This window comes from Sinocyclocheilus grahami, unplaced genomic scaffold, assembly GCF_001515645.1.
Source record: "Sinocyclocheilus grahami isolate Dianchi unplaced genomic scaffold, SAMN03320097.WGS_v1.1 scaffold861.1, whole genome shotgun sequence".
In the NCBI taxonomy this organism is placed as follows: Eukaryota; Metazoa; Chordata; class Actinopteri; order Cypriniformes; family Cyprinidae; genus Sinocyclocheilus; species Sinocyclocheilus grahami.
In genome coordinates, this window is record NW_015506040.1 from 427,185 (window position 1) to 429,072 (window position 1,888).

The window sequence follows — 1,888 nt, forward strand, 5'->3', positions numbered from 1 at the left end:
ATATAGCCAGATGCCCCGCCCATTCTGGCAGGCTTTGGCGGGCTTCGTCAAAACGCTATTGGTTAGTTTTTTAAGCACTGCACTAACCAATGGCCGTGCAGTTTCACTGCATGTATGAAAAGGCTTCAGTTTAGGAGAAAAAAGGCTTTTTTCCCATATGCGTCTTAAGCAAGACGCAGTACTCGTTCCTGTATCTCAGGGAACCGAGGTTACGTTAGTAACCGAGTATGTTTCCACCACTGAATAAAAAAATAAAAAAAGTTCATTGCAACTTGTTATCCCACAATTCTGACTTTTTTCTCAGAATTATGAGATGTAAACTCACAATTGTGAGAGAAAAAATACAGAATTGTGAGACAAATTTAGAATTGCGAGAAAAAAAGTCTGAATTGAGAGACTACATCTCACAATTCTTAGGAAAAAAGTTACAATTTTAAGATGTAAACTTGCAATTGCAAGAGAAAAAAAAGTCCGAATTGTGAGATAAAAACTCAGTTACTTTTTTTTTTCTTCCATAAATAAATGCAGACTTCTTTTAAAAATAATGTTTAAACAGTGATGTAAAAACTGACAATCTGTTGTTATTTTTGGAGAGCGTAATAATCATATTCCTGGTCAAACTCTTAAGTTTACCTGGGGGTGAATATGGCATTGTGGAGGAAATTCTCAAAGGCTTTGCGGTAGTAGATGTCTTCCTCGATTCGCTTCAGATCCTCCTCTGTTTTAGGGCATGGACAACAGGGAACTTTGTCCCGCCCCCCTGTTTCAGTATTGGTGGGTTTGGTGTCCTCGATTTCTGTCAAACCCGTGGCTGAAATCCTTACTGGGATCTTTAGTTCTGTAAAGAAACAACAAAAACATGGTTACATTTCTCCTTTAGTGACACAATCTGGTATTATTTTAATATGCTCAAAATATAAATTGTGAAAGCACCACAGAAAAGCAAGCGATTTATATTAATGTATGAGTAATAGGAGGCTTTCAGAGCAGCGCTAATAATATACAGACAGAGCTGAATGGCTTGAATATGGTGCACATTATTTTATTATGGCAAAGCTTTACGCATTTTGAGTTTTCAAACAGAATTTGATCTATTTTCACTAGACACTGGATACCATGGTCAAAAGTCTGAATTTCTGTTGGGTAAATGGTGCTCAGTTTGAGGGTGTAGTTTGGACCAGACCTTTGGAGCAGTAGTTGTGCTGGTAGAGCTCACGGTCCTCGCCCTGCTGCTTCCAGCGGAGCAGGTAGTAGGTGTTGTTTCCGTTGGGGAAGACAGGTGGAGACCACCGCACCACCAGCTTTGATGAAGAATTAGAGTATGCACGAACATCGACAGGCATTGAGGGTGCTGGAAAGAAAAAAAATGTTCTTCACTTAGCAACTCAAATGTTTACTACAGAGTAAATCCCCTTGGAGAAACTTATGGAAAGTCATGAATCATCCCCTCTGGGGTTTGAGTCTACAACCATTGAGATACTTGTCTAGATTTCAATCAACCCTAAAAATCCTATTGTTAATCAGCAACAAAAAATATTAAAATGTTCTTAAAACACTGTATACTTAGAAAGCAAAATTGCATAATGTGTGTACACTAGCATTCAAAATAATGGTGATGGTTAGATTTTCCTTAAGGTTATTTGACCATAACTAAACTAAGAACAGTAATATTGTGAAATATTGAAATAATACAATATTTAAATATAATATTTAAAATGTGATTTATTCCTGTGATGCAAAGCTAAATTTTCAGCATCATTACTCCAGTCTTCAGTGTCACATGATCCTTCAGAAATAATTCTAATATACTGATTTGCTGCTCAAGAAACATTTTTTTTAATAATTTTTAATGTAAAACAAAAAAAAAAACCCGTTGTGGTGAATAATA

At 36.4% G+C, this 1,888-nt stretch overlaps 1 protein-coding gene across 1 annotated transcript; it reads right to left on the reverse strand.

Moving 5' to 3' along the window:
* Positions 1-629: 629 nt before the first annotated feature.
* On the reverse strand, positions 630-1,348 carry LOC107563190 (insulin-like growth factor 1 receptor). Its single transcript, XM_016247997.1, has 2 exons — positions 1,184-1,348; positions 630-838 (listed from the first exon to the last, which is right to left on the reverse strand). The coding sequence occupies exons 1-2, from the start codon at positions 1,341-1,343 to the stop codon at positions 630-632; spliced, it is 369 nt and encodes a 122-aa protein (XP_016103483.1). The 5' UTR covers positions 1,344-1,348.
* Between the last annotated feature and the right edge of the window lie 540 nt (positions 1,349-1,888).

Excerpts from the sequence above, each read along its gene's own strand:
- LOC107563190 (XM_016247997.1), bottom strand. The coding sequence starts at position 1,343 with ATGCCTGTCGATGTTCGTGCATACTCTAATTCTTCATCAAAGCTGGTG. Across the intron at positions 839-1,183 it reads GCACAACTACTGCTCCAAAG|AACTAAAGATCCCAGTAAGG; the intron begins GTCTGGTCCAAA and ends GTTTCTTTACAG.